Source organism: Antrostomus carolinensis, unplaced genomic scaffold (genome assembly GCF_000700745.2).
Source record: "Antrostomus carolinensis isolate BGI_N321 unplaced genomic scaffold, ASM70074v2 scaffold47668, whole genome shotgun sequence".
Taxonomy (NCBI): Eukaryota; Metazoa; Chordata; class Aves; order Caprimulgiformes; family Caprimulgidae; genus Antrostomus; species Antrostomus carolinensis.
Genome location: NW_010333196.1, coordinates 2,983 through 18,948, shown reverse-complemented (window position 1 = coordinate 18,948; position 15,966 = coordinate 2,983). Strand labels below are relative to the sequence as shown.

The window sequence follows — 15,966 nt, the reverse complement described above, 5'->3', positions numbered from 1 at the left end:
TTACAAATAGATATGAGTAAATAGGGTGTGTGGGAGTAAAGATTTAAGCATGGAAAATATTTACAGTAGCTAAAGATAACATTACTAATGTACCCACAAATAGAAGTATATATTTATATATTTATATATTGTACTTAATTAGATGCTCTATTAACAGAAAGAAAAAAAAGACTACTACTGTTGTGGTTGTTCATTTGTCACCTGTCCTATTGTAAATGCCTTCAAAGGGACTGACTGGTGTATGGAAATCCAGAGCTAAATCTGTTTCAATGAAGTAAATGACAGTGGCAAACCTCTGGAGAAGTTTAGAAGAGGACAGATAAAAACATTAGGATATTAGGGCATGGGACTCAATATCATATAATTCATAAAAGAAAATTCTACATGTTTCTCTTTTTTTTTTTTTTTCCTTTCTTCTTTTTTTCCCTTTTGATTTCTACTTGGACAGAGGTTCCACTAAGCCACAAATGAGAAATAACAAAATTCAGATTGTTTTGTTTTCTTCTAAAGATTCAAATATAAACTTCAAGTGCAAGTAAAAATCCAAGTATTATTTATAGTACATACTTCTTTCTACAACAGAACTTATCTGCAGGTAGTTTAATCAGATTTGAATAGATTCCTTCTTTGCTTTGATGAAAGTAATTTTTGATGAAAAATAAAAAGCTAGAAAGAATATTTTCTACATAATGTAATTTTAAATGGAAAGTGAAGATACACTAGTGCAGACAGAAATTTGAATCTTCAACTAGATGCACTCAGGGATCCACAGTTTTTTTTGTAGTAAAAATCCCATTCAGAACATCGGCTTTTAACGATTATAAAACATTATAGGTATTCTTCAATATACAATTGAAAACAAAGACTGCAAAAAAGAGCCTTCAAATTAGCAAATGTTTCTACTATGGAGGAAAGACAATATTTGACAGGAATGCAAAGTAACCCAAAATTGAATACCACTAGACTATTTGTATGGTCGTAGAAATCTGGAAACTTTTGATCGCAGTAGCTTTATGAATGATCTTGGAAACATCTCTTTTGACTCTTGTGCTGTGTACTTGAAATAGTTTTGTGGGTGTGCCAGTACATCAAAGAGAGCTTTAATCAGTTTCTTGTCCTGTGGAAGACAACATAGATATTAGATAAAAATAGGGTTTGGATTTAGTTTCTGCACATCTTTCCAAATTAATGAACAAACAATAGGTTTTTTTTGCAAAACCTGATTCTGGGTAAAGCAGTGTAAGGAAACTCCATGTTGCTGTGGAGTTCTGTATGGATGAATCCTTTCTACTGTGCTGGACTTTTTTTTGCAATTAGCCTTCCTGGAAGGTCCTGAACTGAGAGGGCAGCAGTCGGGTTAACCACAAACGGGCTGCACAGGTTAGGCATTAGAATTGCCAGCTGCCCCTGACTGCCCTTCCAGCCTGTTTCATGCTGTTGTCCAGGGCCTTCCCTCCACGAACAAAAGAGAAGTCTGGTCTTCAGTGATGCTGAGCTCTTTAAGGACCTTGTCCTTTACCTTGGTAAAGCCTTGATTCAGAGCCCCAGCTGATCCTGTGCTTGACCGTATACACTGGAGTTAAGACCCAAGCAACCTCAAAGCTCTAGTGAGAGAATACTGGCAGGGCTGGGGCAGGGATGGTCAGGGGAGATGGCTGTTAATCTATTCCTGTCCTTCCAAGCTGTACCATTACGCGTCTGAATTTTGCCTTCTGAACAGCCTTTTTTCCAGTTTTAATTAGTTAGTTGTTATAGGTGGCAGCCCAGCAGCCTTCCTCCACAATTCTCTCCGATGTGTTGCTTGTGCCTTTGGAAAACCATTTCATGGACAGCTTACAATGCTACATTATGGTTATGTCTTGTTGAGGCAGGACAGTGATTTAGGTAAATACATTTTTTAAACGCACAGGAAATTCTAACTTAATGACTCATTTAAACACATGCCAGACTGAGGCTGAAGAAGGCTCTTCAAACAGTAGGTTCTTCATTCTTGGCTCACTAATTTCTCTAACATACAATCATATTAGCATACATTTCATTTAGTTCCTGATTCAGCAAAGGATGTACACATGTCTTCAGCCCAGCTGAGCTACTGATTTTTTGCTGCTCCAAATATCAGCAAAAACCTCATAAGACAGAGAATTTAATTTGGGGTCACACTTGAGGCTTAAATATTATGACCCTATCAGGGTAATGAGAACTATCTTGGGAAAATATTTAGGAAAATGAATTACTGGTTAGCCTCAGATAAAGCAGAATTTTCTTACCTTTAGAATTTCTTGATGATTTTCTGATGCATATAGTCGTCCATCTCGAACAATGTCTTCTATTAGTTGCTGGTAATCCTCTGCAAAATAAAGATGTTTGTGACATCCTTTGGGAGGATAATAGCCAGACATTAGCTAGACCTCCTCTTCAAGACAGAACTGAGAAATTTAGTATCCAATTATTCAGTGTCTCTCAAGCTGCTGTAGTCTAATCTAATCACATTAAAATTCTGTACTGCTTTAGAACAGTAATTTTGAATTATCCTTATAAATACTAATTTATTCCCAGAATGTTACTCCCTCCAGATAATAATGCTTTATTTTCTGCATTCTAGAGATGAATAAACAGGACCAGGGATATGAAATAACTGTCAAAGGTTATACATGAAGTCAGCAGCACAGTCAGGAACAGATACTCGTTTTCTGCCCTGAGAACAGCTCTCATTTTGATTCCTCAGTCACCAGCTTAATGCAAATTTTCTCATAATTCACAAAATAGCAGTGGCGTTTGGAAAAGAGCTGGACTAACAGCTGCCAAAGGTATCACAGAAAAGTCTTAGTTTTGTTAAAACAGAAATCATCCCGAAGTCCAAAATATACAGTTTAATGCATAATTTATATGACAAGTCAGACTGTTTTAAAACGTGGATTTATGAAAGTGGTTACTGAAAGGATTTTTTTTTTTCATCACTTTTTCTCTGTTGGAATTGTGACTTTATTAATTTATACTTTTCAAAATTTTGTGGGTTACCAGTAGGACTTGATGAAGGGGCTTCCTAAAGTGCACAGCAGTTAATGGTATTCTCATTTTGCATTTGATAAATGGCAATTAAAGGGCGTCTTGTTGAATTCAGTGGGATAAGGATTAAGATTAAAGAATTCTGTGTAACTTGATGTCCATCCTTCAAGTATTAGAAAAAGTAATACAAATAAAATTAGGTATTGTTTCAAAATCTTTGCAACTGGTCTTAAAGTAATTCCCTGGACTAAAAATGAGTTACATCAAGTGTTTCCTCATTCTTCTCTCCCTGTAGTCAGTGTAAGAGAGATTCTAAAGGACAGCTTTCTCTAATTCAGATATAACACAAAGATGGAAAACAATCCTGTTCTCACCATCGTAAGTCACATAGGGGACCTGAAATCCTTTGCCACTGTTTCCTTCATTTGACTTGAACTGAATCCAGAGCTTCCTTGATCTTGAGGTAAATGCAATAGGTCTCTCGTAAGTCTGACATGTTTCATATGTAGTAATTGAAGTAGGAGAAGCTAGAAAGAAGGTAAGATAATGAAATGTTCTTTATAAAATAACTTTTTGTACCTTTCCTGATCTAGATGTCAGAAACGTCAAATTGGCAAGACACTTCTCAGCTGACGTATTCCTGAGCACAGAAGTGTTTTTTGATAGAAGGGATGTCGCCTTTACCTGTCTATAAGGAGAATTAAGTTTTTCCACAAAGGTAATGGGAACCCCTCTATCCCACAGCAAGAAGCTTAAGTAGACTATGATAAACATTTGGAAGATCCACTCTTATGGTGCCAAACATCACAGCTCTGAAAATCTGCCCTCATTTTCCAATGTTGTTGTTGTTTTGATGCTGTTATTGGTACTGAAGTAGAAGCCAAACTTTTTCCTGATGTGCCTGGCTTTACTTACTGTTGAAACTACAGTCTGGGATTAGAAGGATGACTGATTTGTTCTGCTACACTAAGGGTTTCGCTTTTAAAAAACTGATCTGGACAGATATAATTTCCTTCCATCTCTAGTAAGCAGGTTTCTTCTTCTGATGTATAGGGATATCAACACAAGCCCTCAAGGATAAAATGTTGTCAACATTTTTTTAGGAAATAAAATACACTGTTTAAGCAAGTAAAATACCCTGTTTTAAACAAAGCTCTTGGAGACTTAGCAACAGATGACCAGAAGTTCAGCCTACACAGGACTGAAGGAGGAGTGCATCTCATTGGTGTCTTAACTTCAGAAGTTGTTGAATTAACTTCATAATCAAAGACACAACGCAAGCCAGCCCCACTCCACATAAAATTGTGAAAACTTTGGATTTCTTGAGGGTGTCAGGTGGACCAACCTATGTCACTTCCCAGATTTAGCAGTAACTGCAGCAAAGTAAGTGAGAGCACACTTCGTAGAGGTGACAGCTCTCCCAATATGACTTAACATAGCTTTGTTGACTTCTAGAGTGGCAGTGATCTGTCCCATGTGATAATTGGGCCAGACAGAAGCCCATTAACTGCTCTGTGATTCTGCCAAGACACTTAAATAATTAATATCACTCTGTTAATTGTTACTGGTACAGTATTCTGTTTTAACTTGCTGTGCCAGTTCATTCAACAATCCTTTTAGAAACACCAAATAGATGAAGACAGTCATTCCTTCAATATGAACTTTCTACTCAGTTTGCAATAAATATTTATATAACCCACATCTGGCAACTTACCGCTTTTTCTCATTACTAAAACATCACCACATTCATCTTCAATTGGGAGAAATATCTCAGGTACTACAATGAGTATTCTCCTCTTTGGGGGTGGATTTATATTCCAAATGCATTCAACATTAGCTGGGTAGTCTCCAGGATAGTTGGGTGATTCAATGTAGCCAGTATAGTCCCCAAGTTCTCCTCCACAGTGCTGGTCTGTGGAGAAACAGAAATTAGCATTTGTGTTAGCCGATTAGCTAATTTGAGGTGTTTTTCTAGCTCTGTCAAGAGCAAGTCTAAACTCCTCCTTGTGTCTTTAGAAATGCATGCATTCTCCAGCTGCCTCTTTGTTTAGCATGGAAAAGCTTTAAAGGAATACTCGATCTGTAGGGCTGCTCCAACTGATTTGCAAAACTTTGATCTCTGGTGTATAAACTGATTCAATGCTCCATTCAGGTTGCTTTGACATTTGATTAAGAAATGAGTACAGGTAAGTAAACACGATACCTCACAGCAGTAACCATGCAGCAGTTGCCACTGAAACCATGCTGACACGCAGAAGGTATTCTGGTTTAACTTCACTTGGTTTTTAACCTGATTTAGCTGAATGAGTGGGATGATCCTAATAGGCAACCTTATCTTGTTTACAGATCTGCCTTGCTTTATTTTAGGTTAAACCAGTTAATAAAGAATCCCCACTGGTGGCTCAGATTTACTTTCTGAGCTTTTAAAACTCCTATTGAATTTGCCACAGAAGCCTGATTCAATAAATTACTTAAGCTTGATCTATCCAGGCCTATTCACCAACAAAACTAGATATATGTTTAAATATTTTGCTTAATCCAAGCCTCAAAGACTAAGTAAGGCCAGGCTTGAAAACAGTATCTAAGACAGCAAAGTGACAAGGATGTTTTTATTTTATAGGAAAATCATAAAACTTCTTCACATTCCTTACAAATATCTAATTCACTCAAATTACATTAGAAATTATTAAGGGCTTCAAAGATACAGAAATACATAATCGGAATAAAAACTTACTATAGACTTACACATGAATATTTAGTTTAGATTACATTACATAAATATTATAGAGACGTTCTCTTAAATTACCATGGTAGTAAAAACTGCTTGCCTAAAAAAATCAATCTTTCACAAAAGATTAAATAAAATTGCACTGGAATAATCTGGGATATTTAAAATGGTAATTGAAGATAGAAGGCTCCCTACAGCAAGAGAGATTTCACTGTCATAAGCTATTACCTGGCAGTTGCAGTATGCATGACCATATCTCCTAGTATTTATAATGATTTTAAAATGGCAGTTACTCTGATAGAAAATATCATGCTCTACAGAGACATGGAGGAATATGCATTACTGCAAGACAACTTACTGGATCTGGGAAAGCAAAAGCTCTAGTGTTTTAACTTGTAGCTGGCACACTGCCAAACTACATTAATGCTAAAACAATGATATGCATCAAGTGGTACTTTTCCAGTTCTTTTTCTCATTGTTTTCCCAATTTTTACTATTCCCTATGGCAGTAGATATATGCTAACTCAGAAATACAGAATTGAAGTCCAGCCTGACAGACAGAACCTTCACAGAACCACAGAATGGTTGAGGTTGGAAGGGACCTCTGTAGGTCATCTAGTCCAACCCCCCTGCTCCAGCAGGGACTCCTAGAGCACAGGAACCAGAATTTTGTTCAGATGGTTTCAGGTTGCAGTTCAGATCCAAAGATATGCTTCCTCTCACAACTAATACAAATGCAACTTACTTTTGCAGTGCGTAACATTAGTGGAGCCATCAAAATCTGTACTTGTGTTCCCAGGGCAGGTGATGCAGTAGTTTTGACCAAACTCGGGCTGGTATGTTCCCACAGGGCATCGGATACATCTGTGCGTTGTGGAGTTGTAGTAGTGTCCAGGAGAACAATGAACTGTAAGGTATGAGATGTATTATTTTTAGAAAGTAGCAAACTTCAGCGCAGAGACAACTGCCCTCTACACCCTGGACATACCTCATGATCCCCATACTGCAATATACTTATTAGGGCATAAAAGGCAAAAAAGACCATAGCTCCCTGTATTTCCCATTACAAAGGACCTTGTAACTAGAATTACATTCCAAAGACTAGACCCAAATCCTTATGAACTAGTAACATGTACCACATGTGTCTCTCACTGTATTTAATACAGTGGTTTCCAATGAGTTTGTAACAAATGGGTGCTGATACATATCTGCCTCAACATTAAAAATGCCTTTCACAATAGCAGGAGAGAGGTTTCCGTTAGTGTCTGTTTGCCAGGGCCAGCACGTCATTCCAGTAACTAAACCAAATGCATGTGGGAAGACTCCTCAGCACTTGCACTGGAAGTTGATATTGTGACACGTGCAATGTGTTGCATACTTAGAGTTTCTGCCTAGCCCATTAATAATCAATCCTTAACTTCATATAATTTTTGTAGTGTTTAGTTTTTCTAATTTGGTACATAAAAATATACAGGATGTGAAGGCTAAAGTATTGTCTAATGCAAGTTTGTCTTATTTCTTGCCATGCAGTGGTGCTGATTCACTTACCAGCTGCAGCACTGACTGTGGTAAATTCCAAAGAAAACCATAAAGCCTGTTCAGTCTCTGCAACCTTGGGAGATCATTCCTAGGTTACAGATTTCCTGACCATTTAATTTAATTACCCATATTTCTATATGCAGTGACTATGTTTGTTTTGGAGCCTTTCAAAGCCGCTTGGCATTGAAGCTTACAAACAAAAGGGATGTGAATTGTGGAAAGATTTGAAATTCACCTTTGGTTTCGCAATCTTGAAAGGAAATAGCACCTTCATACTTGGTCACAAGTCCACCGCCACATGGAAAGCAGAGAGTCCTTCCTGGTTCAGGCTGGTATGTACCAAGAGGACAGACTCTACAAGGTTTAAAACCATCTGAAGAATAGTGCCCAGGGAAACACTGCCCTAAAAATCAAAAATGATCATCTGTATTAGTGAGCTGACTTTTCTGGACAAAGTATAAAACCCACTAGTAGTTAGCAATGCTTCCTTTAACTTAAACACATAACATCAAGACAGCTGCAGATCAAATTCTAATCTTACCTGATGATTTTGTATTGTTCCTGTAACTGCTTCCTAAAACCAATGCAGTAAATACAACTAGTTTCTTAATAAACTCTTTGCTACCTAAGTTTCTATTTTTTTTTCTTTTTTAGCAAGGGCTCTGTTAAGATGTTGTTAGAATACTTTGTACTTTCACCAAGTCTTTAATCTGAGAATTTCAAAACACTACATTGCAGGAAAAAATGAATCTTTGCACCCTATCTATGAAGCGAGTAATTGGTTTTTATACCTCCATTTTACAGATATGGAAACAGTAGATCATAGGATTTACCCAAGTGGATGGGACCAGTCCAGCATCCTGTTTGTGAGAATAGCTGACACCAGCAGCTTTCCAGGTAGATGTGAAAACTAGTGTTTGTCAGAAGCTCTTCTGCCAGAAAATGGTGATTTGTATAAAGCAAAGCACTTTGTGAATGAGTCTACTGACAGATACAAGGTAGCTTCAAAACTTACTCTCCAGGCAATTTCCGATAGGCATTTGTTTGGCTTTGTTCTTGCTAGCTTGAGTACTTTTCTCCTTGACAATCTACCTGAGAATCAGGATGTCAAGTTTTTCAAGATTATGGCATTAATGCATATCTTCACAAACACCCCAGCCTGGGAGACCAGCACTTTGAGATGTCAGGTGTTCCCTGAGCTTGCCTCAGTACTTTGTAATTTAGCTTCCCTGAGAACTGAACAGCAGGCAGAAGCAACTGGCCTGAAAACCTGAAAGTTTTGAGAGCTCTAGGTGGGGTTGGGCTCTCTTAAGAACTCTGATACTTGCTGGGAAATGTTGGGGGCATCCAGCACCTTGGGTACTTGGCACTTGGGATGAGCTAGAGCTCCTGAGCAAAAGCAAAGTTCAAGTTCTATCCCCACAAAAGTCAAAATCCTATGGACACCTGTAGGACCAGGATCTCTGAGGTTTACTTGCACTTCCATTCCAGCTGGCTGGAATATGATTGTACAAGCTGGCTGTTGTGACACAGACCGCTGAGAAATATTATATTATTTCTAATTTGAAGACAATTCTGCTATTGTTTTTGTAGCAAAACTGATCCATCTGGTCTGCTCCAGCTGGTCACTGGACTTCAACATGAAGGCAGTTAATAAAGAGTGGGTTTGGATCTGGATTTTAGTGTGCAAATTAAGTACTTGTGAACATGGCTTACAGAAGTCCTTTTAAAGAAAAGGTACACTTGGGTTTTAATACTGCAAAATACACAATGGTTTCAGCACTCGTGTCTCAGTTCTTACCTGTATATGAGAATGAACTAAGTTGCTCCCTTTTTGCCTCCTGTATTAAAATTGCCAACAAAATACATCCGATGTGGTTTCCCTAAGAAATGCTCCAGAGGACTAGGTTTGCTAAGTGTGTTTTGGCCTTGTTCCTACATGGATCACATGTAACTTAAGTATCACAGCATCTTATCTATTTGCAGCCACAACATAGAGTTTTACACAACAGCCACTGACAGTCTCTTACATACTTGTGCATGCATCACCTGCAGGGGTGAGGATTTCAGTCATAGCTTATTTGTTACTACACAGGCATGACTGTTCCAGAAGATACCATGCAAAAATACTATTGATTACAGGTGGTGAGTACATTTCTAACAAAATCCATGTTCATCAAAATACACTGTTTCATCACATATGCTGGCACATTTTATGGAGAGATACTGATTTTGATCAAATCTTTGAGAAGGAGGTATATGAAGTCCAAAGCATATTCTCTCTTTTACAGAAAGAGGGAGAGCTGAGCAGAAAAACAGACTGTTGTGATATGACAACAAACATTTTGAGACAGATCCACTCTGCAAAAATAATCAGAAGGGTTTCTTTTTGTTGTTGTTGTGCAGAACAATAATTCAAATGCAAGCCTTGAAACAAAAGTCTCTTCCCTGTAGTTGTCGTGCTCCTTTGTTCACTATACTATGTTTAACCTTTACAAACTCAGATTTTATTTTGATAATCTGTTCTTGTTGGATTTCGGAGAAATAGAAATCAACATAACAAGGATGCACAGGCATTCCAAGGATTTTTCTGTGATACTTCCTTCATACAGTAAATCAGCATACCATATGTCTGGGCTGGAGAAACTAGAGTTATTTTTTATTCAGTGGATGAGGAAAAAGTGGCAGTTTCTCATGTGTCATTCATTGTGTATTCACTCTAGATATCCTTGAAGAAAGCACTAATGTAAATTACATGGATGAGTTTTAAAGTTAGAACTCGTGTAGCTGATAGGACAGATTTCTTTCAAAGTCAAATAACGCATCTGCTATAAACTAGATTTTGCTCATCTGTAACAAAATAAGGTAAAGAAAAATATTAATAGTCATGTCTTAAAACATCTTCATCAAGTTATAGTAGAAGCATTAACAACCTGAACTTCACAGCTCCCTTCTGAAACCAGGTATTATCATCATTATAATCTAATTTATGTATAATGAAGTTGAGACAGAGATGCTACATCACCTGCCAAAAGCTACAGTGAATTCAAGCAGCGTTGAAACTTGCAATCGTTAGCTCTGCGTCCAGGTTATAGATCCCTGCAGCATAACTATCTCAAAATTAATGATTGCTGCTGATTAGACCAGGCAAACTGCATCTCATGCAAAATATTAAATCAGCAGGTAATCCATCACTTTGGCTCACAATATACCTGGTGAATCCTTCCAAGTCGAGGTATGTCCAGATTCCATACCTGACTTGAAGCAAAGTGCTTTGCTTGGCTTGCTCATTTCCATACCATAACTCACATTGCTGCAGCAGGTCCCATCTTCTTGTTGGCACTGTCAGCGGATGGAACAAGCCAAAACATTTTGTGTATTGCTAGTAAGTGCACAGAGATTTCTTCTGTTACCTTTACAAGACAGAAGTGTGGAAGGCTCTCTCCTCTTTTAGCCTCCATACCTCAGAGGCTGTGTGACAAAACCTAATCCTTTTAGAATCAAATTAAACTTGCCTCCACATTCTGACACATTCCGGGCGCCCGCTACTCCCTGTCCATCGTTACTTGGGCAAGGCTCACAGGTAAGTTGACCTTCCGTGTCTTGGTATGTTCCTGGCGAGCAAGGAACGCACTGATTATGTTCTCCGCTATAAAAGGTGCCCGTGCTGCAGGTAACTGAAAAAAGAAAAGGGAATCTACATAAGGACTTTAATTTTGATCACATAATTTGCTTTTATATCACACATTTAGACTTGGCCCAAGTATTATAGTAGTGTATGTTTTGCATATGTTAGTCCAGGATCCTCACCTGATGTAAACAGGCCCATCTCTGCTGCAGTCTAGGTCAGTTTACATCAGGGTGAGGTCCTCTTCTAATCTTTAAAGCATTAAATGTCATTGTACTGCACTGAAGCATTTATCGGACGTATGTTGCTACTAAAGCTGATGCAGTCTTAAAACAGTATTATGCATTATAATTAAGACAGTGATACATAATGTATGGGAAGTGATACGAATTTTTAGTTTACACTAAGTGCATTTATGTGTTGGTTTTATGGAAGATGACTACAAAACGTCTCCTGAGATCAGTTCTAGAGATTTCTCTGAGGGCAGTGTAGCCCATGTAGTTTTTTATGTTTCTTGACACTCAAATACCCTGACTGGAAGGCATTTTAAATATAGATATGAATCCACTCACTTTTCTTGCTGCAACAAGGCATATAAGTGCATTAAACATTTTTCTCTGCTGGATATAGGTAGTTAAAATATATGGGTTTCTAAACATTAATAGCAACAGCCTTCCAATACAGTTTCTAAATCACTGTTCCTATATGATGAAAACAGCCTCTGAACCAACTCATTAGAGGCACCTATCATATCTGCACTTAACTATTTCTTTTTGCTTGTAAATCACTTGGTGCCTAAAGGAAGCTGGAAAAATAGGTATGCTGATTTTGAAAAGCTGACTCCAAGTGATTAGAAAGCTTGTAGTGCTGAGAACTGCCATTAATAGGTTCGCACTAGCACCTTGCCCCCAGTAAAGCACTAGAGCCTGATCACCTGTGAAAAGGCTTAAAAAGTGAAGTATTTTACAAGAAGTTAAAACTATTTCTACAGATTTTTTTTTTTTTTGGACTTCTTGAGTGTTAAATAAATCCATGGGTCACAGATTATTTGGTGGTGAGGAGAGTGAGAGAGGTGATATAAAGCTAAATACACAGCATCTAGGCAAACACCATTTTATTGTTTTACAGAATTGCAATTATGTTTTCATAAGATGTTGAGAGCAACTGGGAAATAATTGCCAACATTGCCCTGTGGCAGGCCTTGATACATACCAGCTGACAGCACAGGAATGTATGCATATATACGCTTCTTTTGTTTTTCTGCAATCATTTAATGAACTCACTTTGAAGTCTTATCAATCAGCAGTGGTCCATGCACATTTGCTGAATAATATTGATCTAAAATTTAATTTCTTAATTTTTTACAATGAAGGTGGTGAAACACTACAACAGGTTGCTCAGAGAGGTGGTAGACACCTCATCCCTGGCAACATTCAAGGTCAGGTTGGACAGGGCTCTGAGCAACCTGATCTAGTTGAAGATGGGGTTGGACTAGGTGACCTTTAAATGTCCCTCCCAGCCCAAACCATTCTATGATTCTAAATCATCTGTTACCTCATAGATTTCTTGCCTGGCTCACTAGGAACAAGTTAATTTTGGATTGCTTGTTTTTGGGGATGTGACAGAACAGAGTTGTTGGAACTTACCGCATTTTCCTTCCTGCAGCACTTGCCCTGTACTGCAACCTTCATGCCCTTCAGTAGCTTTAGCTGGCTTCTGAGCCACTTCATATTCTGTCCCAGAAAACTGAATGTAAAATTGCTGTTTATTAATAGATTTCCTCAATGTTTTGATTGCAGTTTGCAGCTTCTGCTCCATCCTTTTCCGAACACAGTCAATGTTACAGGTGTCTAGATGGGAAATGATAAGAAAACTAGAAGCAATTGAGATTCATGTTTGAAAAGAGGTGCTTCACAAAAACCTTAGCCTGCACTGCACTATGACACCTCTGTTTGCTTCACCATCTTCTCCATATAAATTGCAGAAGCAGCTCACTGTATTCAACAACAGGCCTTTTAATGGGAGAAGACTGTACACTGAGGTCCATCAAATTGAGCTTCACAGCTTCTAAGTGCACACTGAATGCTGAGATCTCTAACATTAAGAAATCTGGTTACACTGAGGCCACAGGGAGAGGCCTGCAGAAGGAGCAAAATCAAGCTGGCACTGTGCAAGAATGCTTTACTCTGTTGTACAAAGTAGCAGTGGCTGGTGAATTGTGCACTCCTAGAGGAATTGTGAATTCCCCACTGTGATGTATTTCCAGATACATGTTCAGTCTGCCACCACTAATGTTTCTGTACTTTCTCTGTCCATGTTTTACTCAGTTGATTAGTAACTTTCCTTGCTTTCCTGACCAAAATACGAGTGACACAAAGAAAGGTGCTTTCTGGCATGATTACTGTTTGAATCACTTGGCTAGCGAGGTACCCCTCATGGATTAAGAAACCTGCATTTGAGGCCTGACATGTTTATAGAGTTCAGGCCACATTTTCTTTGGCTGGATTTTATAGCATAATATTCCATCCCCTGAATAACTTGAAGCAATTCTTATTCCTGAAGTTCGTTATGAAAACATGAATTTACCATATGTGTGATAAAAATGTTCAATTCTCAGACTGAAGTTTCATCAACTTAAATTTTGGAGGATATTTTTATTGTCATTGCAGAACTATCTAATCTTTATGTTCTCTGTGCATCAATTAGCACTTCTGCTGTTTAAAGAAATTAGACTAAATTAAAGTACATGACTTCACTCGAGGTTTTTAAGGAATTTTGCTGCAGGTTCAAGCTTTGTTCCTTTGGCTTAATTTCATACCTGATTTCTTTCAATTAAATCTCTGCAACTTTTCATTTGGAAAGGCTATTGAATAAGGCTTGTGCTAAAAAGTCTCCATGGCAGCTTCATGAAATATCATCAAAGAGATTCTAACAACACACTGAGGAACTGAATTCTGATTTCTCTCTGCAGATAGATCTTTCACAAACCTGAGACTTCTTCTGACTTCATCTCCACTTCAAACTCTGCGGTGATATGGGACACTTCTTTTGATGGTGACTTGCGGCCTCGGCGTTTTTTCTTGGAGGAATCGCACTTGAGATTCACAAAGGTCACCTGGCAGTTGTCTGTGCAAGGGAATTGACCTCCTTTGCATAAGAGAAGCAACATAGAAAAGAAATCAAGTAGCAAAGTAGCAAGTGGCAGGCTAATAAGCGCTATCTATCTCAGTTGGGTTATCATGAATGCAGTGACAGGCTTCATAGCATTTCACATGTGTTGTTAAGACACCTTCTCTGTGCAATTTTGGGTTTGCTCATTTTGCCAGCAGATGCAGGAGCCAAAAAAGCACTGCGGTGATGCTCAGCTGCACAGTGGTACCTCTAATGCCTATAGTTTCCTATGTCTCTTCTGCATAAGGATTAGAAAGTCTTCATGGAAATTAGTTAAGATCAGCAATACTATATACAGTCATTTGATAGTTAAACAAAGCAAGAGAGTTAATTTTCATAAATTCAAGAGAGCAGCAGGCCTGAGACGATAGCACAGCACTTCAGGCCTCTAGAAACTACCAGCTGGTATTCCATCATTTTCAGCAATGACAATCACCAGGTATCAAAGGTTTTAAAAGCCTTTGACTGGGAGATTATGAAAATATATTGGAAGGCTTTATCTGAGAGGAAATCATAGAATCATTTAGGTTGGAAAAGACCCCTAAGACTGAGTCCAACCGTTAACCTAACACTGCCAAGTCCACCACTAAACCACGTCCATAAGTGCCACGTCTACATGTCTTCCAGGTACCTCCAGGGATGGTCACTCAACCACTTCCCTGGGCAACCTGTTCCAACGCTTGACAACCCTTTTGGTGAAGAAATTTTTCCTAATATCCAATCTAAACCTCCCCTGGAACAACTTGAGGATATTTCCTCTCATCACAAGCCAGAGGAACTGAATGCCCTCATCATTTATGTGTAACCACTGAGAAGAAAGGCTACAGTTCATTGGGACTCAATCGCATAAGCTTCCTCTCCCTATATAAAGAAATCTATGTGCAAAACATCCTTTTTGTGATAGGTGATGGGCCTTCCAGGTCAAGGAGAAATTTGTAGCACTCAAGTCACCAGAAGGATTTCATCCCAAGTGTGAGGTTGTATGATATAATCTTACTGTTAGTCCCAGAAATTCACAGGACATAACAAAAACAAAGCAAAGCAAGCAATGGACAAGGAAATGCATCCAAGAAATACATTCCCATATATGAGCCAAAAAAACCAACTTCCCAACTTCTGTGACTTTAAAAATGAGTCTGATAATCACACCTTATTAAAAGATGACAATATATAAGGACAAGGTAAGCATCTTGACAACTGAGACTTGTTTTAAGCCGATACTTGGAAAATTAGAGAGATAAATGTCTAGATTGCAGGGTAAAGATAAAACATGAGTCTAAATTTCAAAAATAAAATCTTTAAACCATTAGCACTCTTTTAGGATAGCTACTTTTATTCTTCTGTGTTCAGGGCTCATTTATGACTCCTCACTCACTAGCAAACCTGGTGTAAGACAGATTCACAACAGCGAATGTATCAGCAGTAGATGTTTGCTGTAAGCTGCTGAATTGCTTTAAGCAACAATACGAACTGTTGCAATTACACCAATACTGTGTATTAACAGCTGGAAAATTTCAACTTAATATTACATTTAAATGAACTCCAAATATTTTAAGCTGTGGAAATGCCCAGCAGTAACACCCAAACACTCTTGAATTGTCCCTGTCATGATATCAAGGGGATGGAGGACAAGAAATAAATGTAATGAAGATCTGTTAAATACGTATCCCTTTTAAAATCTCTTTCTTGATCAACTTTAAAAGTGATGTTCAAAACTAATAATAATAAAAAACCATACCTAGTCATACAGAGTTTTACAAATATTTGATTACTTTGATTCAGCCTGACACAAGCTTTTTTAAAATTTCAGATTTTTGGTAATTATGTCTAAATATTCTAAGTATTTTTTCTAACCTCATAACTACTCACTCCAACATAACAAAAGATCTAAGGC

At 38.0% G+C, this 15,966-nt stretch overlaps 1 protein-coding gene across 1 annotated transcript in view; it reads right to left on the bottom strand.

Moving 5' to 3' along the window:
* Window positions 1-817: 817 nt before the first annotated feature.
* The window catches only part of LOC104529473 (signal peptide, CUB and EGF-like domain-containing protein 1), a gene marked incomplete at its 5' end in the record, with an annotated part of 17,418 nt that continues 2,269 nt past the window's right edge, over window positions 818-15,966 (bottom strand). The window contains 9 exons of the mRNA XM_010173792.1: window positions 818-1,117; window positions 2,268-2,347; window positions 3,381-3,533; window positions 4,721-4,918; window positions 6,480-6,641; window positions 7,509-7,676; window positions 10,789-10,950; window positions 12,548-12,751; window positions 13,890-14,048. Of these exons, the coding sequence (XP_010172094.1) occupies window positions 965-1,117; window positions 2,268-2,347; window positions 3,381-3,533; window positions 4,721-4,918; window positions 6,480-6,641; window positions 7,509-7,676; window positions 10,789-10,950; window positions 12,548-12,751; window positions 13,890-14,048 (1,439 nt within the window). The remainder of the gene's footprint in view (window positions 1,118-2,267; window positions 2,348-3,380; window positions 3,534-4,720; window positions 4,919-6,479; window positions 6,642-7,508; window positions 7,677-10,788; window positions 10,951-12,547; window positions 12,752-13,889; window positions 14,049-15,966) is intronic.